Genomic DNA, 21122 nt, shown 5'->3' on the forward strand with positions numbered 1-21122 from the left:
GGAACCTTATGAGGGAGTTAGGATAGATATTAGTATTCTTATTCTAAAGACAGAAAAATAAGGTTTAATGATGTTACGTGACTTGCCTAAAATCATAGAACTGATGAATGGGACTGCCGAGTCTTAACTATAAGCCTTCGTACTTGAGGCTCAGGTTTCTTTTGTCAAGATCTCATTGGCCTTATGTAAAAGTGAAGGAATATTCATAACTGCAGAATCACCCAGGGGAAATACATGGGAGGCTCCATTCACTGGTCTCCAATTCCCACTCTTACTATCCTGGAATTTTGTCTTAAATCTCAGCCTCCCTCATTATTTCCTGATAGTTTCCTTCTTGATGATGGAATCACCATGCTCCCATGCTTTACTACAGTGATTTTCAAATTTTTGCTAGTGTACCCCTAAAAGAATTTATATATACATACATTTTATTATATATAAATATATAACATATAAAACAGGCAACATATTTTTAAGTTGGTATCTAAAATTTATATCATAAAATTAAATAATGGGGAAATACATTATGTCTGGTTTTATAATAAATATTTAGTATCTTCGCAAACATTCCAATGATTTCTTACCTGACACTATCCATTGACAAAATATGAGAACAAATTCTTTTTTAAGTTGTAGAAACATTTGCAGTGTTTCTTTTTCTATTTTTGCTTGCATTTCTACATTATTTCCTCTATAGATTTTTACCCTAATACATTTTGTGTATAAAAGGTTTTATTGATCATTTCATGTTTTTTGTAATAAAAATATGTATATACATTTTAATTCTTATGACCATAGAGATTTAAGTGTTAAATTTCTTTTGGATTAAGTTGTCAGTACATTCATTATGATTAGTACATGACTTGTCTCAACAACCCAAATATACTGCAAATTTTGAAAAATAATTATTTAGTATAAATACTGAATTTTTATTAGAAATGAATATTTTAATAGATGAAATAGAGTTGTGCTCTCTATCACAGCTCATTCAGCCCATTGGAATGTTACTTACCACTGACATGAGACAGAGTAACATCAATTTTATTTCTATTGGTCATTTAAAATAAATACAAATACAGATGAAGTTCTTTTCATCCATAAGCAAGTAAATATGAATACATGGAGTTATTCATTCTTTGCACATCTTCAGAATTACATGCCAAAAATCACATAGTGTTTTATCATCAAAATTTATGTTTAGTGACCCATCGGCTGGCATATTAGGTCCTTCTTCAATGTTGATGAAAGCAAAGAATTGTAAACCACCTGATTTGCAAAAGGATTTGTTACCCTGTCATTACAATCCCTTACTCTGTCAGCTACCACACTTACATTCCCATTCATTCACTTGTTTGGCACCCTGGAGGTTTTTACATCCTCATGCTATATACCATGATAAGACTGGGATCCAAGAGACTCTTTACTTTGAAAAATAGGGGGCAAGTTCTCAGGGCAATTAGTTTCAGGATGAAATGCATATGAAAATTAAAGATATAAATACTGATTCCCTTCAAAATATTTTTGTGTGTACCACTTAGAAAATTTTGCATACTGCTGGGCACTTGAAATCCCAGTTTGAAATCCTACTGCCTTCAAACTCCTCTTTATCTAAACTGGAAAGCATTTTTCCCTTAGTCATTTATATACCACGTTTTATAATCCTTTATGTGGTTTCAGATGTTATTTCTCCAGGTAATATGCATGTGAAGAGAACCTTCTAATGGTAGAATTAAAACCCCCTCCTTCTTAAAGGCATTTCAAGTCCCTGCCACAAATGTGGGGAGTAAGTAATTTGGGGGTAATAGGGGGCTTTCCTGATGCCTCTGAGACCAAAGTACGCCTAGTTCTACAGTCAACTCTGAAAGCAAACCTGTGTTTATTCCTTGGGAGTCAGGAGGGTAGTGGTGATAAAAGAGGATGGGTCTGATGTCTCTTTCCTATGGATAGCACCACTTTCCTGGGGAGCACCAGCCAGAGTCTAGCCCAAGCCATGTCTGGAGTGGCTGAGGTGTGTCTTTGTGTCACTGGTTCTTCCAGCCACCATCACATAACCCCAAGCCCCCCGTCAGTGCTCAAGCCTGCAGCCCTCTAGGTAGCCCCTGGCCGTTCTTGGCTTGGTAGATGGAGAGCCCCGAGCTTAGGCAGTCCCGACCAGATGGGCGCTCCCTCACCAGCTGTGTAAGCCTGCGCCAGCTCTTCTGTGTGGGCATCGCCCTTCTCGGCTGAGAAGTGGGAATATAAATACCTCTGTCTCAGTGCTGCTGTGGGGTGCAGAGATCGTATATACAAAGTACCCAGCCGGGTACCTGGGATGCTCCCTCTAGCTCACTGTTTTCCTCCTGTTTCACTCTTGGCCGACACACTCCATCCCTCTGGCCCCTTGTCTGTCCTCCCAATTTCAGCGCAGAGAAAACTTTCTGCCTCCGGACTCTTAAGCCAGGTCAGGATTCACATTAGGAACCACAGGGTGCTCTCCTCCCCTCCTTGTTACATCCCCTACTTCTCCCTCTCCCAAGGATGGTAATTATTCCACCACCCCAGGATGAGCCTCACAACTTCTCTCCTCCCCCATTAGGCGAGGCCCTTTGTCGCAGAATCAGTCCTTTCTGGGTGGAGAGAAAGAGAAACAGGAGAGAGGTCTGGACACTCACTCCTGAACTTGCGGGCGAGGGGAGGGCCGGGATGGCTAGAAGGAAATCCCATTGCTTGGGGATGTGGGTAAAGGTGTTAAAACGAATCATGTATTTGCCATTGGATGGGGGTGATGTCATGAAAAGCACAAGCAATGAAGCCGAACTTGAAATAGCAGGAGACAAAAACTGGATAACTCACAGAGGTCAAATAAAAACTGTTCAAATGGGGTGGTCTAGGTCTAGGTAAAAGTAATAGTAATATAGAAATCGCCCATCATTTATAACAAGTACAATAATGAAAACTTCTCAAATTAATGCTATAAAATTTCTTTTATTAAAAATCTGTTCTACTTATACCTTTAAAATTTTAATGTAGTGTGATGATTGGCTTATAACCCAGAAGAATTAGAAAATATTTATACAGACTGATTAAAATGTCATGTTCTAAAGCACATGCATGCTAATTACATCTCTGGAAATATGGATTCATAGAGTTTAAGTGGAAATATATATTTAAGTTTAGCATACAAACTAAGTTGGTCAATTTAATACTTAACTATTTATATATATCCCTTGTCCAATCTTAAAAAGTTGTAATCTAATAGTGACTTGACTTTGTCCCAATGGAAATGTCAGTGAAAGCTAAGGGCATTCAGACATTAGGATATTTTACTTTTTGTTTTTAGATGAACACCATTTCTCTGGTATCTTTTAGAGTGGTTTGGGTTCTATCAAGTTTTCTTTAGTATATCCTTAATTATCTAATATTAATAATAATTGAAGAATAGTTACTGTTATGCCAGGTACTGAGATTAACTCATTTGATCCTTAAAAACCTTATGGAATGGGTTTGAGATTTACCCTTATTTATAAATGAGGCACAGGGCAGATAAGAAGTTTACCCAGGAGAGGAAGTAGAATGGCAGAGGTCAGTTTCGAACCCGGGCAGTCTAGCCAGAGAGCAGCTCTCTTAGCTGGCACTGTAGTAACTGCTTCTTAAAGTAAAATTCTCAGTTGCATGCAATGGGATTAATCAACCTGGAACACAACAACAGACTATGCAAATAGGACATCCCAAACTCGCCTTGTAACTATTTTATTACCTGTTAAATAAAACCACGACTTTATAAACACATGAGTCAATTACTTCGAATATGGCCCACATTATTGAAAAGACTGCAGTTACTGAGCCACAAGGACAGTAACAGCTCTTTGCTTCACTGCAAACCTGGCAACGAGCTATGGTTTATGGGCAAAGCCTTTTAATGTTTTCTGAACTTCAACCTATTTTTCTCTCTTCTTAAATGTTTTATGCATAGCTAAAAATAACTCCTAACTCAGAAAGACTTCTCCCACTTATAAATCAGATAGTTTGCCAAGTGGGGGTAAGGGGGGGAAGAAGCAAAGTCTCAGGGTGAAATTAACTAGAAGCACTGAAATGACCAAAATGTGAACATAATTCAGAGGCCAGACCCAAGGGCTGACCCCTGATTAACCAAGATTAGCTTGCAAATAAATAGCATTGCAACAATATAATTATTTACTTACTATTCAATACGGCAAAATTCTAGCATGATGAAAGATACTGCATTGTTGCTTGGGATTTTACTTAGGGTTTATGTAAGAAGACTTACTGTGAAATCTCCTTCAAATGGAAGTGTCTGTCTTGTGGTGTTGGGTTCTTGAGACACTGCATAAAAAGGATATGTTTTTGAATAAAAGGTTATATTTATAAGGCTCTTAAATAAATTCCTTTGGCTGATTCAGACAATCCCTTACAGGATAAACAGAATTATCCTCACACATTGTTTTCCCTTGAATCACCCCCTGGTGTACATAAAGACCACCAAAGGAGTCAACAAGCTAAAAAGAAGAGAGACAAGGAGGGAGTGTGGTCACGCACCCCCTAAGGACGTTTAGGTCAGCCACGGACTCCCTGTATGACAGTGGTCTCCGAAGATTATAATGGAGCTGAAAATTTCCTGTCTAATGACACCAAACCATCAGAGTGTTGTAGTGCAACGCATTATTCATGTGTTTGTGATGATGCTGGTGGTAACACACCTTCTGCGCTGCCCATTGTGTAAAAGCATAGCACATGCAATTTTGCACAGTACATAGTACTTGATAACAATTTACTGGTTTATGTATTTACTGTACCATAGTTTTTAATCCTTATTTTAGAGTATACTCTTTCTACTTATAAACAAAAGTTTGCCATAAAACAGTATGCCGTGTCACGCCAGCAGCAGCTTCATACATCTCATGTTTACCGCTTCTCTTGATTTTCTCTTGCGCTTGATTTAATATTGTGTTGTTTTGTACAGTAACACGTCATGCTGTCCTGTAACCTAGGAATAATAGGCTATACCATATAGCCTAGCTGTGTAGTAGGCTTCATACCATCCAGGTTTGTGAAAGTACACTCTGTGATGTACACACAACAATGAAATCACCGAACGTAGATTTCTCAGAGTGTATCCCAGTTGTTAAGGTGCGTGACTATAAAAGAGATCTCAGAGAGGGCAGGGGTCCTGGTGATGCAGGATCTCCTGGGTCCTTGCAAAGACGTTAGCTTTAACACTAAGCAATATAGGGAGCTTCTGGAGGGTTGGAGATGAAGTGTAGCACAATCCGACTTAGGGGTAAGAATCATTCTAACTATCGTGTTGAGAATAGACTTCTGAGGACCAAGAGGAAAAGCAGAAGGTAAGACAAGACGTTGCTTCAATACTCCAGGAGAGAAATGATGGTGACATGAAGCAGATATGGAGTGGTAGTGAGGGAATAGAAGTTGCCCGGGTCGAGTGTGCTGCTCTGACATTACATGGGCAAAGGGAGAGGAAGAAAGGAGTCAAAGGAGTGAAGTTTCGTCTAAATAACTGAAAGAATGAGTTGGCATTAACTGAGATAGGAAAAGCAGGACGAGCAGGTTTGGAAAGGCAGTTCAGAAAGTTGTTATTAGCCTGGCCGGGCGTGGCTCAGCAGTTGAGCGTCGACCTGGGATGCAGGCGATCGGGTTTCGATTCCTGGTCAGGGCACATGCCCGGGTTGTGGGCTCGATCAATGACTCTCATCATTGATGTTTCCATCCCTCTCTCTCCCTCTCCTTTCCTCTCTTTGAAATCAATGAAGATATATTTTTTAAAAAAATAGAAAGAAAGAAAGTTGTTATTAGACGACTGAGTGGAGTTGCAAGAAGGCAGTTAAAAACTGAGTCTGGAGTTCAGGGGTGGGGTGTGGACTGGAGATAAATTTAGGAGTCATCTGCGTGAGACTGGATGCATTCATCAAGCAAGTGACTATGGATACAAAATAGAAAAAATCAGTTCAAGGATGGAGCCCCCAAAGGGAACAGACCTCAGCCCACGGAAGCCATGGGGGATGGTGTGAGGTAGGACAAAACCCAGGAAAGTGCCATGTCCTGAGAAAGCAAGTGAGGAGGAGGGAGGGACCAACTGGGTCAAACACTGCTGCTGAGTCAAGTAAGGAGAGCACTGAGACTCATCAGCACATCTAACACAGTGAAAGTAATTGATGACTTTGAAAGGAGCAGTTCTGGTGAAATGGTGGAGGTGGAGGCGGATCAGAGTACATTCAGTAGCAGTGAAGAGGAAAGGAATTGGAGAGAGTGACTACAAACTATTCCAAGGCATTTTGTGAGGTGAACAGAAAAACGTGGGGGTAACAGAGGCAGAAATGAGTGGGAGGGATCCTGTTGTAAGTTGTGAAAATAACTGCATGTCTGTATGCTAATGGAAATGATTCAGTGGAGAAAGGAAATGAGTGATTTAAGAGAGAGAGAAGAGAATTGCTGGGGCTCGCCCTTGAATAAGAGAAAGGCAATGGGATGCAGAGTACAAATGAGAGGTGACAGGAGCACAGAGAACTGACCCAGTAACGAGAGAGGGTGCAGAACTGAGGTGGACTGGCAGATGGCAGGAGCTTCGGAAGATGTGATTGTCAGTGTTCTCAGCAATGTAGAAACTTGGTCATCAGCTGAAAGCGAGGATGGGGGCGCAGTGTTTAAGGCGAGAGGAGAAGGTGCTCTCTGGGAGTGCGGGACAGTGGGCGACAAGGGAAATACAGTGTGATTTTTTGGGGTAGAATTAAGGTTCCACTTGAGTTCTGTTATCATGAATTTAAGAGGAACCCCCAGCAATTTTCCACTGCAAGGATAAAAGGTGGTGCAGGAGAAGAGGGAGCAAGTGGGCACCTTGAAGTGAAAAAGGAATGAGAGAGTTGAGGGTATAATGCAAGGGATGGGAGACAAAGCCAGACAGCGGAATTGACACTGGTAAAAAGAACAGGAAAGATGAGAGGGTGAGAGAGGAAGTTGGTAAGTTCAATAGATTGTAGGTCCTGGTGCAGGTTTGTTAAAATAGAGGTCTTAGAGAGAATAAGTGGGAAAGACGGAAAATGGTGAAAAGAGAGGAAAATAGAAACCGAGTTTAAGGAGGGGTTGCAATTAGTGGTAAAGACAAGAGCTACACTTTTCCTGCCTTTCCCTTGCACCTCTAGCGGGATCACATTACCACACACAGGGCCATATTTTGAGAAAACCCAGGTCAAGTATGAGTATGAATATCTGATCGAAAATGCATCTGCACCCGACCGGGCATCGCTCAGCGGTTGAGCATCGACCTAGGATCCAGGAGATCAGGGTTCGATTCCCGGTCAGGGCACATGCCCGGGTTGTGGGCTTAGGCAGCCGATCAGGGACTCTCTCATCATTGAGGTTTCTATCTCTCCCCCTCCTCTCCTCTCTCAGAAATTAATAAAGATATATTTAAAAAAAGAAAAAGAAAGTGCATTTCCAAGCATGGCCCTGACCGAATGTACAGTCTGTATTTGAGAACAAAATACATGTTTTAAAACTCCACTGTTTTAGATGGATTCATTCTCTTTCTCACTTCCATTAGCGTGAATACCAAGAATGGTTCCCAATTTCAAAATGTATGTTATTACAAATGTATGTTAATACAAATTTAGTTATTATAAATAAATAGCAACTTATTACAAAGTTGCTCTTATCGACTTTCTCATGCATTTTTTTCCAGGATTATTGTTGGGTTCTCTCTTTTTTTTTAAAATCATGGCGTCTCTCCTATAGACTAGAGGAGCATTATTTTAGAGTCCCTGGGTTAGATTTGATATACAGCTGTTCGAAGTCAAGCCCACTGACAGATTCAGAGACTAATTTCCAGACCTCCTGTGGGGCTAGGGAAGCTCCTTAAGATTTTGAAAATGGCAACACTGTTGACCCCCTACCACTAAAGGTTACCTGTATTCACATCCACAGGAATGCAAAAGGAAAGTTTAAATGTGGTAAATATCAACGTTGTTTAGCTTTATGGAAAAACCTGTGCATAAGGGGTGGGGGAGCAATTTATAGGACAAGCAAAGTTTATCCTTCATAGGACAGCTTAAACAGATACATCCCCCTCTTTTCATTCTCTAGGGAATACATTGCTGTTGCTAAATTGGTATTAATTGCCTAGTTTAACAGTTTTGGACAGTCATGTCTGTGGTCAGGTTCCTCAGAAGCAAACCATGAGCCAAAGATTTGACACTAGCAATATACAAAAAGAGAGATGTGGGTATGACTTACATGCTTCTGGGTTATATTGAGAGTAGGTAGGAAACCTTTTCTTCCCCCTCAACTATTTTGGCTTAGATGCATCTCCAAATATGTGTTTACAGCATTTTAAAGTAAGTGCATTTTCAGGGAAATTTAGTCCATATGTTTCAGCAAGGCTACACGTAAATCATCCAAATGTTGTTTTATTAGAGCTACATGTGGAAGATGCCTCTCGAGCTTTTTAAATAGTTCTCATACTCTTTCCTGAAAAGCTGCAGGTTGGTTGCCAAAAGTAAACAAATCAAATAGCAAAAGGTTTGAGTTCAGTTTGAAATGCTTAGCCTATTATTTTTGATTGGGTTCTGAACTTGGCAGCGGCACATTCCCTGTTCCTGCCTGCAGGGCAAAGTGAAAACAATTTGAACACTGTATTTCCCAGTGGGTTCATTGATATTTGAGAATACCATAGTACAGGCAGAATCAGCATGTTTGGCAGGTGAGTGATACTTCACATGACCCCAGAAAGTTACTTCCTCCCAGTTTGCAGAAGTTCAAAGTGTGAAGCAATGTTACACATATTCCAAAACCAAATTAGGACAGGTGGCCATCAGAGGATACATACTGGGGAATTATCTGTTTCTCTTGTGCGTCTTTAGGTGGAATGGTTGAAAAATGAAGACATCATTGATCCCGTTGAAGATCGGAATTTTTATATTACTATTGATCACAACCTCATCATCAAGCAGGCCCGCCTCTCAGATACCGCAAACTATACATGTGTCGCCAAAAATATTGTTGCCAAGAGGAAAAGCACAACAGCAACTGTCATCGTCTATGGTGAGTGAACCTTTGGGGTCTCAATCTAGTTCATATCAAAGTGCAGATCTCATTTTAATTTTAAGACATCAAACGAGAGGCCCCTTTGCAATCCCCATCGCCTCCTTCTTTCAGCTTCTCATGTGGACAGTGAGGTTTAACTGCTTCCCTGATACTCATAGAAAGATTCTTCTTAGAAATTCCTAGCCCCTTGTCAGTCAGTTTATAAGAAAATGAAGGAAATCTACCTAAGTGCCAGCTGCTTCCCTGAGCCTTCCTCTCTCCCTACCCTGGACCACCGAGATCTAGAGTGAATTCGGAGAGAAGATGCTTAAAGCAGCTCGCTGCTACTTCTGTGAACCTTGGTTCAGTCCAATGATTGCAAAACCCCAGGTAAACTGGAACTGACATGGAGCCCAAACACATCAGAGCAACTTTAACTTCCTGGAACTTGCTTTACACACTCCATCAGTGCATTCAGAGTGAGGACAAGCACTGCCATTGCCAAGTGGCCCTAATCCTAACTGTGTGGCAAGGATCAACATAATGACTTTTTCAAGAATCTTCTATCCTACTCTCTGGCCCTTCCTAATCTTTCTCATTCCTAAGCCTATCATTTCTCCAGAATTAGTAAACAATTTCCCACCCAATTTTGCTCTGTCATATGATGCTTTATCTCCCTGTATGGTTAAGAACTCAGTGGTTTTCTAGTCATTTCATGAGTAGTTCCATCTCCCCAGCTAATCTTTAAGCTCATTTATGGACTAAGAGTCAACTCTGTATATTTATGTATTTCTCACAGTTTAGACATACAGTAGGTCTTCATATTCTTGATGAGTTATTGTCTCAGAGGAAATTGAAGAACACTGGGAAGGACTTTGAGGTTATGACACCTCTTGAATGATACGACTAACACTTAAAACGCAAGGAAGCTTTTCATGGCTGCTTCAGTGTTAAATGACACTCCAGAGGCTTAGTATCTCTGAAGGAGATGTCTCTGAAGGAGTGACAGCCACTGGCAAGTATCTGGCTCCGGGTACTTACAGCAGATAGAACCATTTGGATGGATGTGCCCTCATGTTTAGGGAGGTCTGAGAACGAAAACCACTGTGATGTTCCAAAGGCTGAATGTAGTGATGCTTTAAACTGTCATTTACTATTTTCTTTAATTTTCTGAATACTCTGAGGCTTAAGTTTCTAGTTATATAATCGCTATGTTGACTTGTAAGTAATTGCTTTCTTAAGTCACAATGAAAAGTTTCTTTTTGTCTTTTTCTAAACTAAATGACTTAAATAACAGCATTGAAAATGCAAATGAGAAATGAGACACATCACAGCACATAACAGTAATAAATAACTAATGAAGGTAGACTCTTATATAGATGTATTATATAGATATTTAATACACATGCAAATCTCTTTTACTGTGTTTAGCATACTTTCAATATCCAACAATTACAATCAAGAATGACAAGTAACCAATAATTACAAGCCAAAATTGTCTTTAGGAATAATCAAACGTAAGGCACAAGCATTTTGAGTTCAAAACAGCATCAGACTTGGGGTCCTGAGTCTTGTGTTCTAGGACTAGTTCTTCTACTACCTCACCTCCAGTTGGTCACTTAATCATGATGCTCAGAGCCCTTGTTACCTTCTCCATAAAATGAGGAAATAAGCCTAGGATTTTTGAAGACTTTTCTTTTTCTAAAAGTTTATGATGCCCGGCCGGGTGTGGCTCAGTGGTTGAGCATCGACCTAGGATCCAGGAGATCGAGGTTCGATTCCCAGTCAGGGCACATGCCATGGTTGGGGACCCGATCCCCAGCAGGAAGTGTGCAGGAGGCAGCTGATCAATGACTCATCATTGATGTTTCTATCTCTCTCTCCTCCCTTCCTCTCTCTGAGATCAATAAAGATATATTTTAAAAAAAAGTTTATGATTATTCATTTCTCATTAAAATCCTAGCAGAGTAATACATGTATATATAACCCTAAATATCAGCTTGCCTGTACGCTACTAAGAAATTTATACTGATCATTCCACATTTGGAGTTTTGTCAAGTTGAGCAGGTTACGATGCTTTTTGAAACACTAATTAAGACTCTACCTATCAACTATCTGCTTGTCCTTTTTATGGCCTCATAAAATAAATTGTCCAAGGCTCATAGGATGGGCTCACTGGAAATCCACAGAAAAACATATATATCTAACAAGTATTTCATTTTTGAGTCAGTTGTATATATTTATTTTTGTTAGTGTCATTTTTAGATTGCAAATATTTGTCCATTACAGAAAATTTGGGAAGCACAGAAATGGCCAAAGAAGAAAATACCCATAATCTTGTTATCCAGAGATAGCTTTAAAAAAGAGTGATATATATACTACTGATATTTTCTATTCATATATAGAACTTTAAAATAAGGGATATAAATACCTTTTTACTTAAAACACACCGTGAAACATTCATCGATTACCAAATAGACTTCTATAACATCATTTCAATGGCTGCCTAGGAGTCAATACGTGAACATACATGGGTTTTTTACCATTTTCCTATTGTTGAACATTTCATTGTTTTTAATTATTTATCTCTTTATAAAAAAATAACTGTTGTGAAAAATACTCTTGCCTGAGTCTGTGTATGTAACACATGCATGATTATTACTTATTGCATCGGTTTCTAGAAAAGGAAGTGTTAGGCATATAATATGCACATATAAAGATTGTGTTACTTGAATGGCTAACACTTTTCTTTACTATCAGGAGGCATATGCATATACTAGTTGTGTCATGTCCTAACTACCAAGAAATAATTTTTGTTAGAAATTGTTTAATTACAAAAAATTGATAGACTCACATTTTTGAAGTATATATATATATATCAGAGTATTTTCTAGAGTAAGATCTCAGAGGTAAATAATGAACAGTGTTAGAGTGTAGGTTTTATAATCTCATCTATAGTGACATCTCCATCAAACACCATAATTAGCCTTCATACACAAAACAGGTGTTCATTTCAATTACATCAACTAATTGCCAATTCAATCAAATAGCTACTCAATTACTGAAAAAGAACACAGCAATATGAGACTATTTTTTAAATCATGTTCAATGGTTAGTTAATAAAACTGACTAAAAATCCTTAAAAAGTTGTAAAGTTTACATATGCTAAAGAAAAATCATCAATCATCTGTTGTTAAGAAAAGACGGAATAATTTTATTCATGTCCCATGTTTCATATCCACTTACAGCCTTGGCATAAGGATGTAAATATTTATTATTTGAGGTAAGCTGTCAAAAGTAATTTCTGGAGCTTGACTAGGTAAGGGGATGTATTTTGTTTTAAAAAGAATGCTGGCCAAGGAAAAGAGAACACAATCCTATTTTCCTTTCTGAGTAGGTGAGTAAATGTTGGTAATTGAATTTATTTCTCTGTGCTTAGATTCTTCAGCTCTGTGATAAAACTTTGAATGATACGATGTTCATGGTCTCTATTAGGTTTGAATTTTAGATATTTTATATAGTCACTTGGGAGATAGCTTTTTGTTGATGTGTTATGTGTGGTTTGTGTTCTTATGTGAATACACATACATTTAATCCACATTTTACTATTTACCTCCTTCCAGTAAATGGTGGCTGGTCCACCTGGACAGAGTGGTCTGTGTGTAACAGTCGCTGTGGGCGAGGGTATCAGAAACGCACGAGGACCTGCACCAACCCAGCGCCACTCAACGGCGGTGCCTTCTGTGAAGGGCAGAGCGTGCAGAAAATAGCCTGTACCACATTATGCCCAGGTAAATAAGCCACTGCTCTCGTAAGTGTCTCCTCCCATTCCAGAAATGAGTTTTAAGGGATATACACAAAGCCTTATCCTTGACCTTAATGTGTGGTAAACATTATTAAATCCATCATACCATTCAATGCTTACATTGCTGGGAAATGAAATCTTTTCCCCCAAAAGAGTACTTAACTTTATTACCTAGACATGAAAAATAATATAACACAGGAGATTAAACACTTATAAACATAATCCCTCTCTATTACTAAACAAAACTGCTGGAGCCAAGATTGCAGGTTCTGTAATTCAAGAGATTTGAGCACCATTGAAAGTGACACATTTTAGGAAAAACAACCCTTGATCTCCAGAAAGCCATGGGAACTAATTAGAACTGAAATTCAAAAAATGTTTTAGACGGAAATATTTTGTATTTAGTGTGAGTTTCTGAGCAAGAGCAAATAAAACATTTGGAATGAATTAAAAGGAAGTCTAAGCTTTGTTGACACATGAGCTAATGGATTTTGAAAATACAATGCAGTCAACACTTTATTTTCTGTATTTGTTGGTCACCTATTTTGTGAGTTATATGCAGTGGTACTTATGCCAAGATTGCATCCCTCTGCCTCTGAACATCTTTCTGTGCTATTTTATATTGTCACCTGCTCTTAGGTAAATTGAAGTTAATATCCACCCAAATGAAATCTCTCTACATTCTAATCAATGAATTGAAAAGTTTAGCTAAAGTTATTTTGAAATAATCCATAAATTTAGTGCACTCCATTGAGGTAGCTATCATATTGTCAGTTACATTATTTAGATACACAGTCTTTTTACGTCCCTTTATTTTGCCTAATTTTTGTCTGGTTTATCCTTTAATACAAACTTTCTGATATGAGTTGAAGAAATGAACTGAAAATAAAAACATGATCAAATAGTTTATATTCCTGTGTTGATTTCCAAATATCAAAATAGTATCCTATACTGAACTGTTTGAGGGCTTTTATTTATGGAACAAGTTTTGACACTTAGCTAGGTCTGCAATTCAGTATTTTATCTTGTACTCTTTTATACTTTACCTAGATGTTGACTCCTACAATTAAAAATGCACTGAGCATTTTGAGTTGAAATAGAAATATGTGTGTGTGTCTGTGTGTGTGTGCACATGTGCAATTTGGGATGTTCTAGGTCAAAGCAAATGCCTTTTCTCCAGGTATCTAGGAGCTGCTTATACAGGCAACTCTAAATGATTAAAGTATTAATGCTTTCATCATTTTTTTCATGTGAGCATGTTTAGATCACTATACATATTATGAATAATATATTTACACAATAATTTGAATATGAAATCATATAGTAAACTATTAAAATTGTTATAGAGGTATAAGATGCTATGTATATTAGATGTTCAATAAATTATATTTAACATTGTTTATGTTGAATTATAGATAATCATAATTGTTTATCTATTTCAGGGGGAAAATTAAATTTAACTCATCAATATTTTTATCCCATTTATGTAAGAACCTTTAAAGAATGTTTTTTAAAATATGACCTTAGTGAAATTTACTATATATTTTTAAATTTACTTTATATGTTTTTAAAATAGAGATATCTCAGCTCATTATCATTGAAATTACTGCCAAGTCAGCCACCAAAAATAGAAAGTGAGTCAATTCTAAATTACTGAATCACAGCAGAAAATTAGAAATGACCATATTTTAAAATAAAAATGTATACACCATAAAGTATTAGAATGGAATCATCAAATAATAAATGAAAAATTCTCTTTTCAAGAAGATCTTAGGAGAATCAATTAGCCCTGATGAAAAAATCAAATAAGAAGAGTATATAGGGCATACATAGATGATAGATTAATACATAGATAAATAGAGATACACTGATAAATGATGGAATGATGGATGGATGGATGGATGGATGGATGGATGGATGGATGGATGGATGGATGGATGGATGGATGGATGACTGGATGGATGGATGGATGGATACACAGATAGATTTCTTCCCCACTCTACCAACCTTTTTCCTTACCCCTACATAAGTTTACTTGCACTGCCCACATGACACTATGCATGAAGGAATTTTGGGTCTCAAAAGAAGCCCCCTAATTTTCAATACAAAATCCAGAAGTTTCCCTTTTGATAGAAAAAGTAGCACCACCATGACTTACTTCATGTAGCTGTCGGTGACAGCTTTGGTTCTGTGTGTCCCTGTAAGCTGCCCTTGCTTGGTCAGTGAGGAAACAGCCGCACAGCTCCTGGGAGAGCTCGCAGAGCACAGCAGACGTACGCAGAGCATGCTCCGCTTCCAGGAGTTGAAAGAAATGTAGTAACTCCTCGGTGGGGCAGTTTCTCCAGCTTTTTTGTTTTGCATTTATATTTGAGCTCAGCTCTCCTTTGCTCTCAAGAAGATCCTCTCCCTTTGACCTGATCCTGGGTTTTCTCTGTGACAGTGGATGGCAGGTGGACGTCCTGGAGCAAGTGGTCTACTTGTGGGACCGAGTGCACACACTGGCGCAGGAGGGAGTGCACGGCGCCAGCCCCCAAGAATGGAGGCAAGGACTGCGACGGTCTGGTCCTGCAGTCCAAGAACTGCACTGATGGCCTTTGCATGCAGAGTAAGTCTGTTTCAGCAAATGACACACAGGGGAACCTGAGATTTAACCTTTCAGAATTCTTTGCAGGAAATATTAGAAATTAAGAAATTACTTGAACAACAAAAATGTAATAATATATCAATATCCTAGCTCTTTTTTCAAATTGCAAAAGGTAAGCTCCCAAGAACCAAAGGAATAACTGTGTCCAGTTAACAAATGACACACACAGTATTGCTTTCCAGTGAGCAAAGTGTGATTTAGTCATTTCCAGAGAAGGGCTGTCATTCTTTCCAGACCAGGGAACCACTACTCATTTTTATTAGAGTTCACAAAAGGGCACCCTAAACTCCTCATAGAAGTCACATGACTACCAACAAATAAGCTATTTTTTCCTAATTCACTACCATACCTGAACTAAGGTTCATGGGATGTATAATATATATAAGGACAGGAAACATTTCTGCAGGTAGATTTATCAATTTACATGTATTTAATGGGGCATCTTCACAGCTCCTTGAAAATGCTGAATTTTGTTGGAAATTATGTTTATTTAAAGGAAACAATGCTAATAAAACATAAAATTTAAAAATAAATGTAGAAGATTGGCTCAGGAATATGATGGGTGCTTTAAGCTAAATATTCAACATTGTTTATGGTTTTGTTCTTTAGATTTTCTTAATGAGATGGTTGTTTGATTTCCATACCATGAAGTCTTACCCTTTTATTAAGGAGCCCTTAGTGTACAAAATTTACCGTTTCTTTCATGACCATGAATTAAGTTACTAAGATTTGTTCTGAACTCACACCTATACAGATAAATAGGTCAAACAATGTAATATCTTCATATCATAACTAATGGTGGCCAAATGTTGACATTTCTTATAATACATTACAAATTGCTCACGAATACAAACAACCAAATATATTTGTGTAGAACCTTTTACAAATAAAATATTTTATTTTTACCATATTTATGATATTCTGTTTACCTCCCAGAGTCTGTACACACAGGGACCTTTAAAAAGAAACCCTACTTAAAATACAAATAAGTAATCATGTTGCTGACACAGAACAAAAATCCAATAGGCCTTTTATTTTTCTGTCCACTGTAGGTTACAGTCTTTGAAAATGAGTTGCTGCTGAGTGTAAAAAGCACAGCTACTGGTTATGATGTGGGGACTGCATCTCACTAAGTTTGTACCTAAAATGCAGAATGAAATGAATGCAGCTGTTTGACTAACCATTTATCCAGAGAGACAGGGTTTGCTCCTCAGGCATGAGTTTGAGTAAGGATTAAAGTAAAAACATATGTCAAACAAGTTATTCTTTTAACATATTTATGATTTAGTATTCTTCCTTTAGTGTTTGACAAATTGATTCATGTGATCGAAAAGTAGCAAAATTGGAAGTCTCTCTCTCTCTATCCCCCCCATCCCTCTTTCTTCCCTCTCTCCCTGTCTCAATATTATATTTCAGCCTACTGCTTCTATTGTGCATATTTAAAATTTCCTAAAGTAACCTATTTAACGAGGAATACAAAGCCACAAGATGGAACACTGGGCCTTTTATTAGTTACACAAAATGACACATTCTAAATTATAACATTTTTCAGATACAAACATGAAATATTCAAATCAAGACTTTCATGACACAGCATTCCCTTAACATCTAGCTTATTTCTTACAGCATTAATAGAATTTTTTCTTATGATTGGATACTTGCCAATGATGTTAGTATGAAGTGTATGTGTAAATAAGGAAAGGGAATGAAGCTACTAAAGGGGATTTTGTTGTTGTTTGGTTTTGTTTATTTTTTTGTCAATTCTCTTGTTAGACTGGAACATTTGGGTGTTTGGATTAAAATCAGTTAAAAATCTATTTTCTTTTACAATTCTGATTTGTTATAGTAACAGCCCCTATTAAGTCAATAAACTCTTTCTTCTGCTCTTTCTCTACTCTAGTGCAATAGAGAATTGTAATCTGTATTATTGATTTCCTCCCTGACAAAAAACAGAGATATTGCCGCACTGTGTAATTATAGTATTTTATAGTGAAAGCAGTAGTTTCTGTTTACCAATAAACTGGGTGTTTCTGACATAACATTGTTGCCAAAGTCTTGCAAAGAATTATTATTGCTCTTAGCCTTTATTTTGGAAAACAAAAGGCTTTCTAATAATGAAAGTACCAAGCTTGCAAGAGGGACAGGTCCGTATTATGAAAAAGAATGGGAATAGAAAAGACAGAAAGTTGCAATTGACAGCTAAGAATTAGCATTTAATGTTTGTTTACTTTAGGAGAATTAGTGTTTTCAATGCCTTAATAAATAGTTCTTCATAAAAATTCCAGTATTATCTCAAAATAAAGCTAGCCTACTTACCATTGAACCAGGTATGCAATATAACCTCTGAATTCACTTGAAATTGTCTACAAATGATTCTGATATATATGTAGATATGCTGCTAGGTAGGACAAATTCAAAGTTCATAATGGATGTCAGTAGAATTCAGTTACCTAGATAATGTCATGTAGTAATTTCAAAAGCCAAATTGGTACCTAAAAGCATACAATGTGAAATACATAGAAAATATTACTATTTATGCTTATTCACTAATTTGTTCAAAACAATTGTATTCAGACACATTTCTTCCTTAACTACCTCCCTCATTACAAAATTACAAACACCCTTTACTCAGATATGTAGAATATTGTATAAAATATTAAAACCTAAAAGACATACATACACACATATGGTGTGTGTATGTGTGTTTAAGGGAGGGAAAGAGGGAGAAAGACAGAAAGAAAGAGAGAGAGGGAATCAAGTTAAAGAGAAAAATAGGGAATTCCTCAAGGGCCAGAACTAAAGTAGAAACTAAAATCTAGAGAGGTAACTGTCTGAGTGGACACCAAGAGGGGCCTTGAACATGGATGTAGGGTGCAATATATATCCTCATTGGGTATGGATGTAGGGAATGGGAGTTAGGGTTTCAGTTTTGGCTGAGAGGCAGAAGCCCTGAATTTGCAAAAGCCTGAGGCCCAGAGTTGAAAGCAAGAACCCTGAATAAGGCTGAGTCTCATAAATGGCTGCCCCCACCATGAAAGATAACTAGAAAATATCTTACCCACCCAGCTTGAGAAGCCACAGGAAAATTCATGGTAGAGAAAAGAAAAATAAAGTCTTCACTTAAATAAAACCTATAGTAAAACCACAGTCCTACACCCAGCTTTGGTATGGAGTCTAAGATACAGTACAGGGAGCAAAAAAACAAAAGATGTGTAATTTACATAATTGGTAAAACTTCTGGGGTACCAACAGAAACAAGCAGCAAGCCATTCTCTAGAGTTCTTTCCAAAACCCAAGTGCCTTGCTCTATGATAAAAATAGCCCAGTCTGGAAAATGAGCTTATAATACAAAGTTTCATATCACCCAAGGGAACAGTCTGCTTAAAGGAGAGTCAGCAACATAATGTATAGGTGAGTTAACACTCTCATAACATAGACTCAGAGGGCAATCTGAATGAGACTATAAAATAAATAAAAATAAAGATACAGATGGTATTTTTTAAAAGGGATATAAGCACAAATGAAAGAATAAAATATTGTAAAAAGGGCAGTCAGATTTAGGAAAAAATCATGGAATGTCTATAATTGTAAACATGATGATTTAAAGTTACAATTCACTCAGAGATTAAAAAATCAGGTCAGATTAGAGAAAATTTTAGATATAGTTATAGAGGGCATTAATGAAATGGAACGTAGACCTCCTAAAACTTTCCATGTGATTATGTAAAAGGGAGGTTAAAACCCTTGGAGGATAAAATGAGAAAATCCAAAATGTATTATGTAAGAGAGAAAAGTTAAAAATAATTTCAGATAATCGAGAGGGCTTACTACTCACAAACTCTCACTAGTAAATTACCAAACTTTAAAAATTAATTCCTTTTAAAAGGAGAAGCCAATTAGGAACACTTGAAAATAAAATAAAATTAAATTCTATACAATGGTATTTCAGAACATGAGAAGGTGTGACCGAGTTAAAATTTTCTAATTACCATATCTTGTTCAAGAAAAAAACAGTAATACTACTTGCATTGGACTTTACTGATAATACTGATTACACATATAAAGGTTGAATGCATAAATAATTCAAAATGAGATTTTTAAGGGCATATCAGGAACAAAAAAGAAAGAGCAAAACTTGTGGTAAATGAAAACAATAAATAAGATGGTATACATCAGGGATCATCATATATCAAGGATAATAATGTAAATGAATTCAATTCACCTGTTAAAGGAAATTCAAAATTGAAGGGGAAGGAATCTAGTTTTATAGTCTTTATGAGAGACATAATTTGAAATCATAATTATAGAGAGAGACAAAGTTAAGAAATGGAACTTGCAATAGAGTTCAATCTTTATTTTAAAATATCCAGTTAATGGCTTTGACTATCTGATTGGGCTATTCCTAATTTAATTTCATTTCCCATTGTGGCCAAGTAACAGATCTTAGAGATTTTGTTTGCTTGTAGTTTTAATTTAGATTTTTGCTTTTCATGACTTTATAGTTTTTAGAATGTTTAATTTTCAATTGGACATTTAATCAAAAGTTTTCTAACTTGTTTATCAGGCTATTAGTTGTTTGTGTAAGATTTCTTAGAAATCCAGGTGTTTCCTCAACATTTTTAAACATTTACATTTTTAAAAGGCTTTGAGGTTTACTTACAAAATTATATAGTACTTAAAAGATAAAATAATGCTAAATGTTAGCAAGTGTGCAATAAAAATAAAATCTCTCGTCTTTTACTAATGGGAATACAAATTTTTACAATTATTTGGGGAAGTGAATTGACAATATGAATTAAGAGCTTTAAAGGTATTCATAGCCTTTGACCCTTTAATCCTACTTTGATGAATAAATTTTCAGTAATATGAATACCTAAAAAGATATATGCCAATATGACATATTCTTTGTATTTTACTGTACAAAAAGCAAAATCCGAAAGCCCAATATTAGAGCAATGGTTAAGTTACACATGCTACTTCCATAAGGTGGAATATCATATAGCCACTAAAATATTTATGATGGTTTAACATGAAAAGTAGAATATAGATTTATAGATGCATTTCATCTAAGTATGTAAAAGTAAGTTTTAGAAAAAGGTGAATGAAATTTATGCATTTATGCTTGTGAGATTACACTTGATTACTTTTCTTTTCCAAGATACATTCTATTCTCCATATTCTTTATATTTAGGATTTCATTATGTTTATAATTGTAAATTATTTTTTGAAAGAGAGATGCTGACAATTGCCTGGAACAACTACATATCTTGTAAGCAGGGAGTCTCAGGATTTGAAATGTAGCAAAATCACTGATGCGTCCTGGGAATTTGGTCACATTGATTTAAATTAGATTAGATTTAAATTAGATTACCAAAAAAGTATTTGCACAGAATACTTGCATAAAGTCCTAGTTATATAAAACCCTAGGTGGCAAGAGCTACTTATAGCCAGTAAATCAAGTACATATATAAAAGGATTTTGAAAACGTGGGGATTTGGAACTGAATTATAGTCTTGCATTATTTCCCAGTTACCTATTATGTACACTTGCAAACATACTTATCCTTAAACTCTTTGATAAATTGGATTCATTACGTGATGCTGTGTAATTTCATCTGTGAAACAAGGTTATGGTCTTTAA

The 21122-nt window shown here is 36.7% G+C and overlaps 1 protein-coding gene across 1 annotated transcript in view; it reads left to right on the forward strand.

Annotated features, from left to right (window-relative positions):
- The window catches only part of UNC5C (unc-5 netrin receptor C), a 335847-nt gene that overhangs the window by 258828 nt on the left and 55897 nt on the right, over positions 1-21122 (forward strand). Inside the window, exons 5-7 of the mRNA XM_016206188.2 lie at positions 8871-9051; positions 12657-12824; positions 15279-15443. Of these exons, the coding sequence (XP_016061674.2) occupies positions 8871-9051; positions 12657-12824; positions 15279-15443 (514 nt within the window). The remainder of the gene's footprint in view (positions 1-8870; positions 9052-12656; positions 12825-15278; positions 15444-21122) is intronic.

Source organism: Miniopterus natalensis, chromosome 1 (assembly GCF_054644295.1).
Source record: "Miniopterus natalensis isolate mMinNat1 chromosome 1, mMinNat1.hap1, whole genome shotgun sequence".
Taxonomy (NCBI): domain Eukaryota; kingdom Metazoa; phylum Chordata; class Mammalia; order Chiroptera; family Miniopteridae; genus Miniopterus; species Miniopterus natalensis.